The sequence below is a fragment of the Lycorma delicatula genome, chromosome 2 (assembly GCF_047948215.1).
Source record: "Lycorma delicatula isolate Av1 chromosome 2, ASM4794821v1, whole genome shotgun sequence".
Taxonomy (NCBI): Eukaryota; Metazoa; Arthropoda; class Insecta; order Hemiptera; family Fulgoridae; genus Lycorma; species Lycorma delicatula.
In genome coordinates this window covers 178,651,815-178,671,067 of record NC_134456.1, presented here as the reverse complement: position 1 = coordinate 178,671,067, position 19,253 = coordinate 178,651,815, and the positions used below count along the sequence as shown (strand labels likewise).

The following is a 19,253-nucleotide window of genomic DNA, read 5'->3' as shown; positions in this document are numbered from 1 at the left end:
ATTCAAACAATGTTAATATTTTCTTTTCATTCTATTCTGAATTTGCTTTATGACACTTGGTGGCATACAGATCAGTATAATAGCTTACATCTGTGTTTTCGTTTTATAATTATAATTTTAATTGTCTTAATTATAATTGTTCTTTCTTTCTTATATTAGGAAAAATTTGTTATATAGTTGTTTTTATATTTAAATATATCATTGAATTGCTGTAATTTACAGAACGGCATCAAAAGGAAAAAAAGGGCAGTCGCTGCATAGTGAAACCAGGGGTAAATGTGATGGAGATGAATGAAAACTTGAAATATATTGAAAAAAAGGAAGGAATTGTGTTCATAAATGAAAATTCAAAATTTTCCTATGATAGTTTTGATTGGTCAGTAATCTAAAATGCCATCTCTGAATTATAGACAGTCAAAAAAATAGTTTTCACTGCAATGAAACTATTACTGGGCATAAGCAAAAAAATCAATTTTTGGTACAGTTTATTCATTAAGAAGATTGTTGTGACAAATGGGCTTTCAGTTGAGAAAGTGCACTGGCTGAAGAAAAATAATTATTGAGCGACAAGATGTGAATTGGCACGGTAGATTTTTAAATTCTATTCAAGAAATACAGATTGGAAGGTAGAGCTTATGTTTATTTAGATGAGTCATGGGTCACTAATAATTTGACATTCAATAAATGCTGGCATTTTATTGACACTCAATAAAAAGTGAGAACGTAGAAGGTGTGGTGACCAGTACTAGTTCATTGAACAGGCTTATTATTATTCATGCCAGCACAAAATTGGATTTATTGAAAGAGAAGAACTTTTTAAAGCAGGTCAATCAACTGGCAATAAATTTAGAGAACTTGGGAAAATGGTTTAGTCAAAAGTTAATGCTGAATCTTCGGGACAAAAGCATGATTGTTTTAGACAACAGACTGTCCAGATAAATAAGAAACCTTCGAAGAACAGAAAGCTGTAATGAAAAGCTAGTTTTCAAAGATTGACATTCCATTCAGAGAAGATATATGAAAATCTGAGCTACTCATTGAACAACATCAGAGTAGAAAGTACACGCTTGATGAAATATTAAAATTGAATGGCCATTCTGTACTGAGACTTCCACTGAATATGTGGGAATTAAATGCCATTGAACTAGCTTGGGCAAAAGTAAAAAGGATTTCCAAGAGAGAAAAACATGTCCAGAGATTTGTCTCTGATTTGGAAAACTTAAACAAGAAGCTATTAATTAATTCTGTGATCAAAGAAGACAAGTAAAAATTGGAGACAGTGAAACACATTGAATTGCTGGAAAAATGATCTGATGGAAGACATAATTGAAAATTTTGTAATATCAGCAAATGATTCCAGCAACGATTGTGATGATGTCAATAGTGATGTAATTGATGAAAGCGACCTGCTTGTAAAAATTTAACTCAAAGAAGAGCCTAAGTAAATAATATTTTGGCACCTTTTTGTTCCTTTCTGTCGTAATCATACCTTTTTCTTGAATAAACAAAATTATTTAATACCAAAAAATATAGATGAACAAAAAATGTCATTTATTAAAAAATAAAAGGTAAAGAAATGTAAAAAGTAAATAATGAATAACAGTATTTGTTTTTTTTTTTAAATGTGCATAAGCATATGTATTTGAAAGAGAGAGAGCAAGAATGATAGAGGTTGTAGTTAATGGTAAAATGCTGCGGAAAATTTGTACTGATAAAAAGATGTTCTTATAAATGTACGATTATAATTAATGCTTTTATCATATAATCTTTGTGCAACCAGGAACTAATTGCATTCCATAGCCTAATAATCATTCCAGCTCATAACAATAAATTAAGAATAGTTTTTTCTAACTACAGCTGTGTTGTCTCATTACTTTTTGAATTTTACTTGAATGTAGTTATGATTTCAAATTATTCTATATGTAATGTGAGTTTTTTTAACTGTCTGAAGTACAGGGAGAAGTTAGTAAATTTGATGGTATATTAATCTTGTTGTCAGTTATTGTTTATAATTAATTTTTTTCATCATTACAGGGGAGTTAAAAAAACAGTCATTTTGTGGTGTGCTACGCTGCAATAAGGTTTTTAATAACTAATTTTACTTATTTTTAGGCATTGGGTTTGAATGGTCAAAAGCTGCTGGGCGTACCAATTATAGTTCAACAAACACAGGCTGAAAAGAATAGAGCAGGAAATTCTATGCCAAATTTGGTGCCGCGGGGGATGCCAGGTCCAATGAGACTATATGTTGGCTCATTGCATTTCAATATAACTGAAGATATGTTGCGTGGCATCTTTGAACCATTTGGTAAAATAGATAATATACAATTAATGACTGACCCAGAAACTGGGAGATCAAAAGGATATGGATTCATATCGGTATGTTTTTTGTAACTTTTCATGTTACTGTAAATAAAAAATGTGTATATTTTAAGATTAGATGTGGTACAGGATTGATTAAGATGCATGTAAAAATGTTTAAAGATTAATTGTACATATATGAAAAAATTAGTTTTAAATGCTGTAAAGGTGAATGAATGAAAAACTTTTTTTGTTTTTGAGGAAAGATTGTGTTATATGTTGTTACTTATGAAAGGTTACTTTTGGGTTATATTAATTATTATATCACATTTAAATTTTGTAGTTTTATTTAGTTATTGTTGCTTTAATAAGTATTTTATCAGGCTGTTATTTCTGTTAATAGAATTCCTCCTTGTGTGATTATTATGTATTTTTTGTGAACTCTGGTTTTATGAATTGGAAAATTTTATTAAAAACATTGCCATTTTCTTTAATGGATTAATAAAACATAATTTGAAAATGATGTGTTTCTGCAGAACTACTACTAATGTTTACAAAATGTCTAGTTTCATGGGTAAGTGACTTTCTGATTTGATTTACAAGTGGATGCACATAAACTATTAGTACAGTATTAAAATTTGGGTTTCTGTTCATCTTTATTTTTATCATCTACGAGACTAGGCTGATAAATTTTGCAAATATGTACGTAGCTTGGGAATGAAAAGAGATATTGGAATAAAATAAATAAAAAATGATTAGAAGTACAATACCTCAGCCACAAAATGCAGTATTTATTTTTCAATATAATCCCCATTTACCTCCCAACGTGTGATATTTTTTTTTGAATTTCGTCAATGAAAAATTCTGACAGTCTTTCTTGGATCCAAGTGGCCATAGATTCCTTTACCTCATTGTTGGTGGTGTAATGATTACCTTTGAGATCCTTCTTGAGATGAGGGAAGAAGTGGAAGTCGCACGGAGCCAAATCCAATGAGTATGGTGGATGTGGAGTAGGCTCAAACTTCAGCTTGTGGGAGAACCATCAGAGAGCTTGCACAGATTTTACAGTAACCCATTTGCTCGAATAATATGGCCTACTTGTTGTTTACCATATGCCTAACTGAATAGCGATGCATTGCTGGGTGATTTGCCTGTCACTTTGAAGCAAATCATCCACCTCCTTTTGATGTTTCTTGTCAGTCACAGTAACTTGTTTGTTGCGAGGTGCATCCTCAATTATAGCTTTACCAGCTTTCACGTTCATGAAATTTCAATGCCCTGTTCACAGTACTGTCCAACAGCTTCAATACTGTAACCCGCTTTTAAACGAAAAATATTTGTAGGGTTTACATTTTCTACTGTTAAAAATTCTATCACAGCATGCTGTTTTAACCTGTATAGGCCATACTCGACTCCATTTTAACTGCTACTGAAAACAAACTGGTAAAGGATTTCAACGCATTATCGCAGGTTCACATGGCATCATGTACTGCCATGCACAACTTATAGTACCTTTTGTCTCCGTGTAGCATGTTAGTCTGCAAAATTTATCAGCCTCGCCTTATACTTTTAACTTTAAAAGTCATACTTAAAAAGCATTTATCCATAAATTTAAATGTTTCATCAACAATACAAACACAGATGACAAAATTATTTGTGTTGACAGCCTTTCTATACTTAATGTATTTTTACTCAACTATTGTTAACAACTTGATCAGAACTTAATAACAGGTTCTTTTTGGACAGATCTTTTCTTTTATACAAATTATCTCTATTTTTATGGTATTATTTATAGCTTTCACTTGTCCAATCAGCTGAATTCAGTTAATTTTCTTGTAAATTAAACTTTTTTTGTATTTTTAATTTAAATGTCATATGTAAAAAGAAAATAACATTTTTGTAACTTGAGGTACAAATACATTGTTTGTTCTTGAAGTATTTATTCATGGAACAGATTTAAAGAATAACAATTTAATGAATGTTCAGTAATCATTTTAAAATAGGTTGAATTTCAATTGAAGGATGTTCACAAATTATTTTGATTACCTTACATAGTAAGGAATTTTAATCGACATCTTTAAAAGTTTTTTCTTTTGTTAATGGGACTAAGTAGTGGATTCAAAGATATGAAAATGCTGAACTTACTCAGACAAATAACAATTTTATACTCAATATAAAAACACGCTAAAACACTGACTGACAGACATAAACCTATGGGCTGGGATTATTTTAAGGTGACTGCATTCTGTAAGTGAATTTATTGATTAATTATGTACTAAAAATGTTTTTTTACATTTTCTGAAAACTTTTTTCCAGGATTTAAAACTAGAAACATTATTACTGAACTTGTAGGCATGATACTTGATTTTTTTTTTTAAATGCACATAAATCCTTGATGTGATTAACTTAAGAAGTTATCTTAAAATAATTAAATGAAATTAAATAAATAAGATGTCAAGGAAACATTACCATTTCTGTTCATTTTGGCAAAAAGATTTTTTCTGATGTAACAAAAACTGGCAAGGGAAAACTTTCTCTACAGATCACAAAGGAAAAATTTATTCGGTTAAAAAATTAGGTTATTAGGATAAACCATATCTGAGATATAATGTTTCTTGTAAATGACAATTTACCCCCACCATCAATTTTAGGGGTTGTAAATTAAATATGGATATGATTTTTATTGCACAATATCCATTCAAGATACTAGTTCATTTTCAGGCCAGAACAGAAAAAAAATCCCAAAAACTAAAAAAAAATATTGGGATGGCCTAACAACCACCCCCTTAATATAATAATGAAGTAAAAGGATTAATCTATTTTTTCCTCAGTGAATGTTTAGTTCACAACTTCACCCTCCTTGGGGGTGAAGTAATAATGCGAATATTTTTTGTCTTTTTAAAATATATTAACCTTCAAGGGCGCTAGGGCCTCAGTTGATGACAAAACTTTTGATTGTTTGCAAATTATAAGAGTACCCTATTATAATTATAAGATTACGCCTCCCAAAACAGGTCCCAGGGGCACCTTGTTACCAGTTGATTGTGATGATTAGTCTAACCTCCCACGAGTATTATTTTGATGCAAATAATACTGGTATAGTAATACGAGTAATAAAGGGACTTCTAATCTCTTAGTATTTCATGTAAGATTGTTGAATAATAATTGTATAAATATTTGATATTAATAAAAACTAATATTTCAGCACTTGTGTAATTGTCCATTTCATTAAAAAATTGGAGGAGTATCATATTCCACTTTGAAATAAAAAAGTTTTAATGAAATGCCGCAAAAAATGTGTATATGTAATAATTTAATAGGCGAACAAGGAAGTTATGTGGTGTCCACATCAGATCTTAATATTATGCATTCTAATCGTTCAGCTCAAACCCATTTCACAGTTCATTAATTAAAATTCAATTAAATTAATTAATTAAAATTCAATTAAATTAATTAATTAAAATTCATATTAAATTCATATAATTAATTTTAATTAATTAAAATTCAATTCATTAATTAAAATTCACAGTTCATTAATTCAATTCATTAATATTTGTTTGTATTTATTGCAGTACCTTAACAGCAATAAATCAGAAAATTTATACATTGTTTCTCTGTAAATTAAAGAGAGTACACTCTTTGCTTGATATATTCTCATTTTAATTGTGTAGGTGACATTGCACTTAACTTAGTTTACTGTGGTTGTGGTTAAATTGAGATTCTATTCAATTATAAGAATTATTAAAAGTTACATTAAAATAAATTTCATTATCATGAGGAATTTATCTTGTTTGAAAGTTATTGATTCATCATATAAGATGTGAAAATGGAAATGTGTAATTTCCTTAATAATTTTTTAATTTGAGTATATAAAAGATTAATGTTCTATTTATTTTTAATGCATTCGTAGGCCTAAACATTGTTGTGGATTACATGTTTAGTAGTTCGAGAATGCTAAATTAATTACAGTTTATATGATATTGATGGAATCTAAAAAGTTGGGTTTCATTTTTTCATTAAACTACAATATATTTTTTTTAAATTTTACAATGTGATTCAAGACAACTGAATTTGGTAGATAATTTATTAACTTCAGTGACCAGCAGTTCATTGAGAAATTATCTATAGATTTCAGTGTAATTTCTGTTTTGCTGCAATACACTTGTTACAGTGCTCGGGAAGCTTTCACCCATTCTTGCTGGAATATATAACCAAACTCGTCATTCAATGAAATTTCTTCCCTCTAAGAAATAGTGGAATGAAAAGATGGCAATTCCGGAAAGCTTTCACCCATTCTTGCTGGAATATATAACCAAACTCGTCATTCAATGAAATTTCTTCCCTCTAAGAAATAGTGGAATGAAGAGATGGCAGTTCAGTGGTGTTAAATTTATGGAGATTAACATTTTTATGGTGAGGTGAAACATTGCCTTCCAGAGCTTACATTTCCATAGCAGTGTGGTAGCATTTCCATGGTCAAATTAGTACTGTGAGATAAGCATGATTCTGGACAAAACAGGATTGGATATTTCTCCTCTTGGAATAGTTTACTTATTCTTTGACTTTTATTCTTAATAATTATAGCAAAATATTGTGTTTGTTTTCTGTGAGGAAGAAATTTTGGGATTGTCATTGCCTATGAATCCCAAAAGAAAGTTGCTATCATTTTATCAGGCAAAAGTGTTTTTTTCTGTTTTGGCAAACTCTTGAAAGGTTGTCGCTATATAATTTGTTGTTTGTAGTTGTGAACTAGAGCAACCATCCAGATTTATAGAGTTCAAGCTTGTCTCCTTCATTTTCAAACTGCTGAGAAATTGTGTAATATCAACTGTGTATTCTTTTGTGTTTAGTCAACAATGGACTCTTCTAGCACTTGCTTTGTATTTAGCAATTTTTAAAAGAAATTTAATTTTTTTAGTATAACAAATTATTGCAGCAATTGTTGCATTCGTAGGCCTAAACGTTGTTGTGGATTATGTGTTTAGTAGTTAAAAAGAATGCTAAATTAAGTTTATGGTACTGATGGAATCTTTAAAAGTTGGGTTTCATTTTTTGCTTTAAACTACAAACTTTTTTCTGCTAGGTACACATTTGGGATTCTAGATATAATTAATTGAGGTAAATAAATTAATTAATATAAGCCACTTTCATTGGCTGTATTATTGTTGTACTAATGATATTCTACACTCCCAACCATTATTTCAAGATTTCCAGAAATCTTCTTTATTCATCAGAGTTTTCAAATAAGTACTTGAATCGGTCTTCAATGACTTGAGGTATTTGAATTGGTCTTCAATGACTTGAGGTATTTGAATTGTTTTTCAGCTTCTCTTTGAATGACTTAATATATAGTATGAAGAAAAACACTTGTCCAGGTCCTGTTTCTCTATCTTTTGTAAATCTATCTGTTTATCAAAGATTTATAAATCAGACATGCAAGTGTTTATTTACTGGTACCTTTACTATTAACAGGAAATTATGAAAACTTGTACTTTTACTTGAGCTATGCTTTTTTAACTTTTACTTAAAAACTTAACCATATGCATTACCTTAATCATAGATAATTTGGTTTCAGTTTCATAATGCAGAGGATGCTAAGAGAGCATTAGAACAGTTAAATGGATTTGAACTTGCCGGACGACCTATGAAAGTAGGAAATGTGACCGAACGGACTGAATTTGCTGCTCAGGGCCCTTCAATGTTAGATAATGATGAATTGGACAGAAGTGGTATTGATCTTGGTGCAACAGGTCGTCTGCAGTTGATGTTCAAACTTGCTGAAGGTGACTGATTTGTTTTACTTATTTCTTTGTTAATTAAACCTGAAGTCCTTTTGCTTACTTATTAATTTTTTATTCATCCTCCTTCTCCATCACCGCTATTTTTATGGTAGCATTGTGACTGCTAGTATAGTATATTTTGGAGAACTGTTTTCTATAGAGTATTTCATTAGAGTTTCAATTGTGGGCAGAGGTAGACTGTGTGATAAAAGGCCAGACCTGTTATTCTGGTGATCCAAATTTTTTATTAATCAGTTAAAAGCTGTTGTATGCATAAAATATTTGTCATATTTCAGACTGTACTGAATTTAAAATAAATAGATTCTCATTCAGAAGTGTGATAAATTGATCCTCTGGTGGTTCTACTTTTGTGTAAGAACAGATAGAATCAAGAAGCTGCACTAATTTATGAGCTATATTTTAATTGCAAAATTCAATGAAACTGTCATTTTGATGTAACTTTTTATGTGTACATTTCATTGTCTTTGCCAAAACAGCATGATTTAGAAAAAGTAGGTCAGTGATAACAAAAAATGAAACTAGTTACGTACAGTTTTAATAATTTTTTTATTACAGTTGTATAATTTTAAGTAAACATGGCAATTTCATAATTTACTTTAGAGGCAGCCACTTTTTATTTAATGGTTTGTAATTAGCTGAAAACATTTTATGTTTTAAAATTCATCTGTGCATATATGATATATCAGATTTTATTCTTGACAAAGTTACTGCTCATTTTTTAAATTTATAATCTCAATTTAAAAAAAATATTTTAACTTGTGCACTGTTTATAGTAGTTCTCTAATTAAAATTTTGATTTTGCAGGTACAGGAATGCAGATACCACCAGCAGCAGCCTCAGCACTTAATCTTAGCAACCAGACTGCTACTGCTGGAGGGCTTCCTGTGGTTACTCAACCAACACCTCCTATAGCTACGCAGTGCTTTATGTTGGCTAATATGTTCGATCCAGCTACGTATGTATTATTTTTTTCTCCTTATATGATATATTTGTGATTACAGTACTTAATTTAGTAATCTATTAATCATTGCCTCGTAAAACATTTTGGTTGTCATCAGAAGTTCAGAGAAAATATACCTAATATTTTATAGCTTTAGTCTGTTTTCCAATGAAAAATTTTTTGTAGGTATTTTTATTAGTGAATTAAAACCATGCTGATATATGAATGTATGTTTTAGTATTTAGATTAACTATTGTAAACTTATAATTAATAACAAAAAAAAATTTAAGATTTTGATAACTATGCTTTATGTTCAGATTAACAAGTCTTTTGTGCTTACATAGTCATTTGGTGTCATGTTTCCATGGATATGGATATAGAATAGAAGCTTGTGTTAATTTGTTTACTTCATATTTTTTTTTAGAGAAACGAATCCAAATTGGGATGTAGAAATAAGGGATGATGTCATAGAGGAATGCAATAAGCATGGTGGTGTGTTACATGTGTATGTTGATAAAGCTTCACCTCAGGGCAATGTTTATGTTAAATGTCCAACCATAAATACAGCCGTGGCCGCAGTCAATTCTCTTCATGGCCGGTGGTTTGCTGGTAAGTATCTTCTGTATATTAATAATTTTCATTATGGCTTAACATGAATCTTACAATTTTTATAATTTTTAAGTGGTTTTTCATAGATTGTACCTTAGTTTTTCTGTTTTCATATGTCAGCTGCTCTTTAGATATTTATTAAATTATAGTTATTTCTTCATATACTAGTAGTATAGTGTTAAATAAGATTTGTCACAAGCATTCCTGCTATAAATTTTGTTAATATGCCATATTATATTGTTCTTCAGGCCCAAACTGTAAAAAAGTATCATACCCTTAAAAAGAAGAATATATGGGAGAAATTTTCAATAGAAAAAAGGAAATGGAAAAAAAGGAATCGCAGAATCTTTTTTTGAAGACTATACCAGAGTGCCGACTCTGGAATAACCAGAGTCAGCACTCTAATAATCCAGGAATAACCTATTGATACAATTCATGTTTGGTTTGACTATTTATGTTTGTTCAATTGCTATATATATATATATATATATATATATATATATATATATATATAATAAAAAACCAGCTTAAACAACCCAAGTACAGAATTCCAAAGTAAATTAATTACACCTTATTTTTTCTTTTCTTTTCTTTATTCCAATAGCACTTTCGCTGGATCCTGCATCATCAGTTGTACATAAATTATATAAAAATACATATCAAACATTTTAATTTATATATATATATGTATATCTTGATAAACTTCTGTACTTGAATAATTAGCCAAACCAAATGAATCTGGAAGATTTATATATTTTAGATGAAACTGGAATAGTTAAATTGGACTGCTACAAAGTTACTGAATATAGTTGTCAACAGCAGCTTAATAGCTCCCTCAGATTGGCATTAGTGGTATTCAGAAGAAATAGAAAATGTATTTTATCTGATAATGTTAGATGAAATTCTATTTTTGAAAATATTAGAAGAAAAATGCTGTCAAATTTGTACTGCCAAATTTTTTCATTTAAAAGTTATTTTTCCTGCGTATATTAGAAGAGGAACAGATTGATACAACAAAAAAATTCTAAATTCAGTTTCAGGTTTTACAGTCCTAAATCAGCTGAGCATTTTTCATGATTGAAAAAATCATTAATTCACCTGAAAGTGTTTTGAAATTAGACAAATATAGACAAGGATCTGCTTATTGTGTTATACTTTGTAAGTTTTGTGTATGTGTATATATTTTAGTCATATTTATAAGTAATTTGAAAATGTTTTTTACCTTTGAAACCAAATATAAAGATTTTGCTGAATGAAAGAAACTTCTCTACGCATCTTTTATGTGATGCTTTGTAAAGCAGGTTGATAGTTCACCCAGTATTGCTGTACTTATTTTGGTAGTTAAACTAGAGATTGCAGTTTAATTTTCAATCTTGCATAAAATCTTAAAAAAGGATTCAATATCCTGAACATTTTTAGCTGCTTCTTGAGTTGTAATTTTTTAACACAGCTCTAACCCCAATGTTTTCCTTTTTCATTCCCAAAACAAAAATATAATTTTAGATAAATCATTCGAACGAGTGAATTATTTGTACACTTCATTCAAAATAAAAATGTTAGCACATACAATAAACAAACCAACAACACTATGCTTTCAGTAACGTATAAAGTTATAATAACAAAAAGAATGATGTAAGACTTCATAACTGGAATTTTATAATTGTTTAATCTTCTAGTGCTGCTCTTGCAGCCAAATAAATAATATTTTTACTCATGGCTCCTTCACATACCACCATTCTATTCTATTTAAAAATCCTAGCTATTTGATCCATAGGTGTAACATGATAGAGATATACTTCTATACAAACCACAAATGCAGCTAACTATTGGCCCCAGGATCTAAAAAATAAGTTGCATTTAGATACATATTTGAAGAGTACCATATTTTCCTGTATAATAAGGTTAATAAAACAATTATGATATAAAACATATAATGTATTTTTCAAATCAATATTTGAAAGTATTAATAAAACCTATTAATATTTATTTGATTTAAAAGTTACTTAATTTATTAAAAATTGCAATAAAATACTGTTATTTTAATAATTGTTTTTCATTTTTCTAGGACGTGTAATAACGGCTGCCTATGTGCCTTTGATAAACTACCATAGTTTGTTTCCTGATACAATAGCCGCAATTACATTACTCACACCATCTTCAAGAAGAGCAGTCTAATTGTAAAAAATAATTATGCAAGTTATGTGATGACGTGTCTGAAAAGTGTAAATGTAGGCACGATGAATGAGTGAGTCATATTTTGTGTATGTGTATACATAATTCTATTGTTTTGGATCCTACTGATTTGAAATATAAACTTAATACAATAATAATATTGTCAATATTTGTTATTGTAGTATTATTTAATATGTGTATATAACTTGTTTATTTTTTTAAGGTTTTAATTTAGACTATTTCAGTGTTACATGGTTGAATATATTTGATACTACTTTTGTATTTTAAAACTGTTTTTATAGTAGTCAATGATAAAAGTCTTAGTTGTATTTCCTGTATAAAATGAATAGGTTTATTAAAAATTGATCATTTTTTAAGTTCAAATATTTAATCATCTAAATATATATATATATATAATCAAATAGTGTTTCTTTCATCTTTTAATAAATAAAATTGTAATGTTTTTTATTGTAATTTTTTCTATACAAGATTTTCTCATGGATTATGCATAGTATTTGCAATGGAATTTGCTATTAAAATTATAAGAAAGTAGATTAATGAAATTTTCATTCAACCAAATATTTAAAAAAAGAAAAAGAAAATTGTAATTATATCATTTATTTTTGTTAGAAATAACGTAGCCAGTATCAGTAAAATCTCTACTGATGGCAGTGAGAGTCATTTTTTCTGGATAAGATTTTCTGGTATTTCTTGAACAGTTATAAAATTGTTTATTTTTTTATGAAAGTTGAAATATTTTTGAATGAGTGTTATGACAATGTGTTATTTTTGCAACAGTAAGAGAGAAAAATTAATCACTTATGACCTCTTGATTTTTTTAATATTGATTCCAGTTCAGTGATAAGGGTTTGTTTTTAGGGGGAAGAGGGATTCCGTTACATTATATAAGGGTTGGTTATTCTTGCAGGCACTTATTTTGTATATGTTCTGCAACTTGCTTTTTTCAAACTTTGTTTTATTAAATGTACAGTATTATTGTATTGGCACAGTTTTTTTAATGCATAATTGAAGTTTGCCATTTTTTGTTCTGGATTTTTTTTTAAGTTACTGGATCTCGTAAGACATCCAATTATTCCACGCTGTGAATATTTTTGTTATTGTTAATAATGTATTAGTTTAGTAATTTTTATTTTTTGTATAAATGAAGATTATTTTAATTGTTTGTTATAGATTATTGTACATATTTTTTTTTTATCTTTAAAAAGATGCACAGTGTGTTCTGAATAAAATGTTATTATTTAGGTTTAGTAAAAGCTTAATATAAAAAAAACTGTTAATTGTCGTAAAATAGTATAAATAAAAAATATATTTTTTCTTTTCATTTGTATATTTCTTTGTTAGTTTTCTTATTTTTATAGATTCCTTTTTTTAAATGAAAATTGATTTCTATTTCATTTGAAGTAGTCTACCTTTTTTCTTTAAATGACAAAGTTCTGTGATGTTAAATTTACGTGCTATTTTCATTACACTCTAAATCTTCAGTCTTTATTTCAATTTTCTTGCTCTTTCTACATTTGCATTTAATAATATAGTTATCTTTAACCCAACATTAGCAGATTGTATTTCTAAATCCAAAACTTCCCAGCCTCATTTAAACTATGTGGTAGAATCACACAATGAATTTGAGATAAAGAAAAACAAAAATTTGACATAGTCATGAACATTTGGCAGTGAGAATAATTAAATAATGTAGTACAACACTTGGGCTTAATTATAAAATTTCAAGATTAAACCCTGTCTGATGCTGCTGCCCTTGTTGGGAAAATGTGTAAATTTTATTAAATCACGAATATGTTTGAATATTGTAACTAATTGAACATAAATATTTTTTGTTTATTATATATATTATATTAATACTTAAATGTTCATCCTGAATGGCAACCTTATTGAATTCGTTAGCCTATATGTAAATAATTTACATAAGAAGCTGCACAATACAAAAAGAATTTTGGTTTGAAGGCCACAATGTTGTGTTCTACATTACTTGAATATAAAAGTAAATGAGAAACATAAAGAATAGAGAAAGACTTGATTTGGTTTGATTTTGGGGAACATTAACAAACATTTTTGTCATACTGGAGGAAACTACTTGGTGTGTGGCAACAGAGATTTTAGAAATCTGAAGAAATCAGACAGTATATATAAACACCAGAAGTGGTTGTGTCAAAAGAGAAATTTTGAAGACTTTGATGGGGGGGGGACTAGAAAGATATCTGATTTACAGAATTTGCTCAACACCATGAAAAGATTTGCTCTACTACATGAAAGGTTCCGTACACATCATGGGATAATAAAAACTGCCACTGCCATGGGATAAAAATAAACAAAATAAAAACTGCCACTGCTGATTTTTCAGTAAGTATAGAGAAATTGCTGGGCAGTGAGGATATATTTTCTGTGGCTTTGAAATTTATATTATTCTAATATGTAAAAATGAATTAAAATGAGTATATCTTCAGTTTTTTATAACTATTTTTAAATGTTTGAATAATGTAATTATATACTTTTATTTTCTTGTAATTACCTGAAAAATTCATTAGCTTTTGTAGTCTGTAGACACTATATAATAATTGAGAATTTCCAAGCACTGTAAAAAAAAAGAAATGATGAAAAGAACAATATTGAATTCCATATTTTAAAAACCTAAATGTATTACGCCTCATAACAAATCCGTAAATTGCTCTAAATTACAATATGTTTAAAGTAATATTTAAACGTATAAAAATTGTAATTAAACTTAGAAATTAAAAATTTACATCTTGCATAAATGAAAAGTATGTGATTTATGCCTTCATAAATTATCTTTTATAATGATTGTGCCATTTAGTTTCACAATTGCCCTTGTTTTAAACATTGTAATAAACAGTAAGATTTTAATTTTTAAGTATTTTTTTTTTTACAAATCTTTACAGTTTTCTTATTTTTCTAGGTTTTTAAAATTTTTTATTAGCAACTTGTATTTAACTTGGCACCTCTTGATCTAAGCACATCTAACTGCATACCCGTTGTGATTTTTTTTTTTTATATTCCAAAGACTATTTTATGAATCGATAAGTATTTTTCACAAAGAGAACAACGTCAATACTGAAGTCTCAAACTTATATGCGATTGTATGAGGAACTTTGTCATAATGAGACATGTTGATGTAGAGAGAAAATGATTTATTCATTGACAGTAAAGCATAATACAGAACTTTTCAACATAGTCTCTATCAAAGATATAAACATTTGTCCCACCATACTGTGAGCTTTCTGATTCCCACAACATAGAAAAATCTTTACCTTATTGTTAAAACCATTCTTGTACCACTTTTTTGTCTATTTTCTTGGTGCATAAAAATTCTTTTAGTGGGCTGAACAAATGAAAATTGGATGGCAAGGTCTGGTTTATAGGGAGGATGCGGCAAAGCCTCCCAGTCAATGTTTTGACTGTTTCTTGTGTTCTCTGAGCGATGTGCAGGTGCATGTTGTCATGTATGAGAATCACAACTTTTGAGAGATTGTCCTGATGTTTTCACACTACTGCGGGTCTCATTTTCTGTGGAAATATGTTAGAATAGTACTCGCTGTTCACTCTACGTTGTTCTTCTAAATAGTCAACTAAAGACCTTGAGAGTCCGAAGACCATCAACATCACTTTACCAGCTGACATGTGAGAATTTTTTTTGGTGGGTGAATCCAGATGTTTTCACTCAACTTTGCCATTTGGATTCAGGCTTGAAATGGTGTATCCATGTTCATGGGTTATTATGCAGTCGTCAATCAAAATCATTACCTAACACTTCAAATGATCTTTGAGCTCAGAACAAATGCGAATCCAGGTGTCAATGGGCTTGAGTCAACTGTCTTTGAAACTTAAAATGTTTTGCAATAATTCCAACATGTCATGAAGATTGACTGCATGGTTTCAACACCAATATTACACAAAACTAGCAATGTGGTAAATTTTAACTCGCCCGCCCGTCTTTGCAAATAAAATCATTTATACAATTTTACAGTGTGGTAGTTGAAACTTCAACTGGTCTTCCAGGGTGGCAGTCAAAAATTAAACTGGTCTTCCAGAGTGATGATCAGTCACACTTGTTCTCATATTCAACTGTTCCACCCATTTATACACATTACTGCAGTTTAAACATTTTTCACCATACTGTTAACACACTTGAGAAACTTTCTGCCAGTTTCACATCTGAAAGCAAAAATCTTACAACTTTGCTCTTCTGGCATACACATTTCAAGTGGAGCTGACATTCTGAAATCAACAGAAGAGGTTATGTTTAGATTAATTAATCGAACAGCTGACTGTGTTCTCAAGGTTGACAACTTGACCCTCAAATAATTTCACTGTCATTGAACGAACAGTTTTCTCTACATCAATCTGTCTTTAATTACTGAATGTCCCTCATAAGTCTACATTTTCCCCTACAAACTGATTAATCCACGAGTAGTTACAAGATAATAAACATTTGTTTACAAGATAATAAAAGCTATTCATCAATCAGTTTATCAAATCTGCATCTACCCTAATAAATCTTGAGTTATTAGAAACCAAACTACAACTTAATCTGTACTCTCATTCACTATAATTTCCACTTCCATCTGTTGCCCTTCTTGATCACTCTACATAAAAATGTCGAAGCCCAAATTAATTCACATCCACCTGCCTTCCTTTTTATCTTGCTCATTCACAACATTTGATTTTAATCTCTTTTAACTAAATCTAAATTTTGTCAGTCATTTAAATCTAATTTAGGTGAGGAGGCTATCCCTTCAGGTAACCATAGCATTTTTGATGAAGTTTACTCAACATTTTCACTTCATTATCTTACATTGTGGGTAATTATTTAATCATCTGTTTAATGTGACTATTTTTGTGAGATTCTGTATTTATTCCCATATAAATAGTGTATCTAGATTGTACCACCTAGAATTACGTTCAGAAGAAAGTTTCTTCTCGAATTGACTCTGGGCCAAGGAAACTGAAGGCCAAGATTTTTGTTGTGTACTTGTCTGTTGTAAGTAAAACATACAGTGTGTACTGAATTCATATTTGTGATTGCATATAATAGAAGAAAATGAGTGATTCTGTAAGAATATTCTAAGCAGTTACAAACACAGGGAATTTTAAATTCTTACTTTAAATATTGCTAAATATCTTTTTACTGTCATTTTGAGCCTTTATCCATTTTAATATTACCCCCACAACATGATGCTTATTCAATAAAATTTAGCTCAACGTATGTTAAGGTAGATTGTTTTTTAAGACATAGTAAGCCAATATGAATCCTTTTGCTCTAGCACCAAATGCTATTAACAGTTCATTTGTGTAATTGTAGACCAATTCCCAGTTAGTTCAAACATTTTGTGTCAATATAACTATTTATATTTACAAGTTTATACATACAGAGTGGTGCATGAAATGATCCATTTGGTTCTGTTAAAAAATATTTGAATCGCAATACAGAAAATAAAAATTTGTGTTTACTATATACCTGGAGATTATGTTCTGCTTATCACATGTTCAATATGACCACCGTCATGTCTAGCAACTTCTTTAACTCTATGTTGTTAATAATTTGACAGATATTTCATTGCATGCATCAATGATCAGCACTTGCAGTTCCATCACTGTATGACAGTGTTTAGGGAAAATCTTTTCCTTTAGAAATCCCCAAAGAAAGTAATCACACGGATTCAAATCCAGGACTGTTTGGAAGCCAGTTCTTTCCACATGCAATATGATTAGGAAATCTGTTTAAATGACATTTGCATTAAAAGTTTCAAGCAGAGAAACAATGTTAGCTTATGTAGTTTGACTTCATCCTGCATGAACCACTAATTTTCTAATTGAAACCTTTTTGCAAGAAGCTGAGGAACAAAATTATTATGCAGCATGTTTAGATAATGTTCACTGTTCACAGTCTGTTCAAAAAAGAATGGTCATATTATCTCATGACTTGAGATAGTGACCCATACCGTAATTCTTGGAACGTGATTCACCTTTTTATGAAGCATGTGTGATTTTCAGAAGCTCAAAAATACACATTTTGTTTATAACGATCCCGTCTAGGTAAAAATGTGCCTCATCTGAAAACCAAACATTGTTCAAAAATACATCTTTGTTCACAGTCCATTCAGTGAATGCAATTGTTTGATGTTTGTTGTCAACCATTAATTTAGGCAAAACTGTTACTTTGTATCCGTATACAAATGCAAGTTGGTTTTTTTTTTAAATTTGCTGCACAGATCCCCAAAACTCCCAAGCTGGCTGCTGAGCTGCTGATTTGTCTGTGCTGTTCTGACAGCTTTGATATTCTGTGCAGAATAAACATTGGCAGTCTGTTTGTGCTTACTCTCGCATACTGAACAATCACTATTAAATTTCCCATAAAGTCTACATATTGTTTTAAATGAGGCCAAGTCTGAAAATGTGCACAAAACCATCTTTGTGTAAGCACCGCACCTTATTTCATTAAAAAACAGCACAGTCTTTACACACTGTTCAACAGTCAGTTTTCCTTTGTCAGCCATTTTGAAACAATACACAAATAGTGCTTTTGGAAAGAGAAGAAACTAATTTCATGAACTGCTGTCACTTCTGCCAACATAAAACACATTAATAATTATTAAACTAAACAATTTTGTCAGAACAAATTGTGGTTCATTTCATGCACCAATCTGTATATGAAACTGTCAAATATGCAAGATCTTAGTGCTTAAAAAATGTTCACAAGATAATTCAAGAAATGAATGGAATGTTTCATTGAGCTATATATATAAAGTTTTAAAAGATAACATACATAGGAGCTCAAAACTTCCAAGGAAAGAAAAATTGTTTGAAGATTTTTAATGATAATGCATTAGTTTTTAGTGAGTTTTGTTGCTTCATGAAGTTTTAGTACTTTTAAAATTGAATGGTTATGTCTATCTCAGTTAACCTAGCCCACCAACTCTGTTCACACTAGTTTATTTATTAATCACAAAAATTTGATAGTTACATTCAAGAAAAATTAATTTAAACCACTTGTTTTATGATGAGACCTGGTTGAAATTGCGCATTTTAAAGTTTCATTCACATGTTTTAACATTTAGCCCATGTGTATCACTCTGATACTTTTTTTTAGCAATGTAAGAACGGCCACGTGTATAATTTTGATACACATAATGGTCTTAATAAATAAATAAAATATGTCTGGCCTGGGGTGAAGTTTTACTGAATTAGGCGTGGCGCTAGACCCACCGGGTTGGTCTAGTGGTGAACGCATCTTCCCAAATCAGCTGATTTGGAAATCGAGAGTTCCAGCGTTCAAGTCCTAGTAAAGCCAGCTATTTTTACATGGACTTGAATACTAGATCGTGGATACCGGTGTTCTTTGGTGGTTGGGTTTCAATTAACCACACATCTCAGGTATG

At 29.8% G+C, this 19,253-nt stretch overlaps 1 protein-coding gene across 3 annotated transcripts in view; it reads left to right on the top strand.

Annotated features, from left to right (window-relative positions):
• Positions 1 to 13,171, top strand: part of Caper (RNA-binding protein 39-like protein Caper) — a 59,738-nt gene extending 46,567 nt beyond the window's left edge. For 2 of the 3 annotated variants that reach the window (XM_075356774.1, XM_075356775.1), the window contains 5 exons: positions 2,113 to 2,379; positions 7,877 to 8,084; positions 8,907 to 9,057; positions 9,467 to 9,651; positions 11,717 to 13,171. In XM_075356774.1, coding sequence (XP_075212889.1) covers positions 2,113 to 2,379; positions 7,877 to 8,084; positions 8,907 to 9,057; positions 9,467 to 9,651; positions 11,717 to 11,826 — 921 coding nt within the window. In that variant the 3' untranslated portion in view covers positions 11,827 to 13,171. Of the gene's footprint in view, positions 1 to 2,112; positions 2,380 to 7,876; positions 8,085 to 8,906; positions 9,058 to 9,466; positions 9,652 to 10,685; positions 10,810 to 11,716 lie in introns of all 3 variants that reach the window. The other variant, XR_012755203.1, reaches the window with a different exon arrangement.
• Positions 13,172 to 19,253: the final 6,082 nt, after the last annotated feature.